Source organism: Alligator sinensis, unplaced genomic scaffold (assembly GCF_000455745.1).
Source record: "Alligator sinensis unplaced genomic scaffold, ASM45574v1 scaffold1382_1, whole genome shotgun sequence".
In the NCBI taxonomy this organism is placed as follows: Eukaryota; Metazoa; Chordata; order Crocodylia; family Alligatoridae; genus Alligator; species Alligator sinensis.
Genome location: NW_005843036.1, coordinates 362,251 through 363,262, shown reverse-complemented (window position 1 = coordinate 363,262; position 1,012 = coordinate 362,251). Strand labels below are relative to the sequence as shown.

At 57.5% G+C, this 1,012-nt stretch overlaps 1 protein-coding gene across 1 annotated transcript in view; it reads left to right on the top strand.

Moving 5' to 3' along the window:
- The window catches only part of LOC102378177 (alpha-1,6-mannosyl-glycoprotein 4-beta-N-acetylglucosaminyltransferase-like), a 9,225-nt gene that overhangs the window by 1,612 nt on the left and 6,601 nt on the right, over positions 1–1,012 (top strand). The window contains exon 2 of the mRNA XM_025193322.1: positions 5–93. Within this exon, the coding sequence (XP_025049107.1) occupies positions 5–93 (89 nt within the window). The remainder of the gene's footprint in view (positions 1–4; positions 94–1,012) is intronic.

Sequence of the window (1,012 nt, the reverse complement as noted above, 5' to 3'; positions counted from 1 at the left end):
GGAGCCCGCCCAGCCTGCAGGAGCTGTGGAACTCGTCCGCCCTCAGGAACATCTCCTACCGCTACCTGGCCGGCCTCCCGCCGCCTCGCACCCGTGAGTAGCCCGCCGTGCCTCCCCGCCTTCACCGCCACCCACTGGCCCCCTTTGTCGCGTCCCCTCTGTCGCAGAAGGGGCTCCCAGGTCCTGCCCTCTGCCGACTCCAAGGTTGGACACAAGCGGGAGCCTTGCTAAGTCAAAGGGGGTATTCACAGCACAGGGCGAACCCAGAGCAAAGGTGACAGCAGCCCGCGGCCTTCATGCGATCAAGCCAGATTGCACAATGCCCCCCCCACCCCGGGAAATTACATCGAGGACTGTGCGGGTTCAGCTTGAACGGCTAAACTCCCAGGGTAGTGGTTCTCAACCAGGTGTGGAGGCACCCCAGGGTGTCATGAAGGGGTGCCGTGGGATGCCACGCGGTGTTAGTGCTGTTAGGCGTGCAGATGCGATTCGCCCAGAGAAACCCACCGATTTGAAATAGGAATCCGCGGTGTCCAGCGTATTCCACCTGTCGTGGTCTCTCCGAGTCCTTGGCTGCGGAAGAGTTGCTCTACTTTACTTTTCTTTAGTCAAAAAACAAGTGAAAATGGAGGGCGGGCATTTTCCACGGGGTGCCTTGAATCTAACAAAGGGTGTCTTGAGTCTGCCGAGGTGGAGAATCGCTGCCGTACAGCAGTGACAAACTGCCTGCTGCCAGCTGGCTTCAGCAACAACGCAGGCCGAGTGCAGACAAAACCACCTCTCTGCTTGGGAGGAGGAACAGTTGTGAGACATTCAGAAATTATTCACCCTCATGGGAGCAGACTCAGAAAAGAAACAGTGCTGGGCTGGGCTGTGCTTCTGCTTCAAATGGAAGGAAACGGTGTTTCCTTTTGTTGCTAATGCACACTGCCACCCAGTGGGACAAGCCAGCTGGTAGGTTTTAGCCCCACTGCGGGAAACTCCCTCTATTCACCTCTCTTTTGCCTTTTGC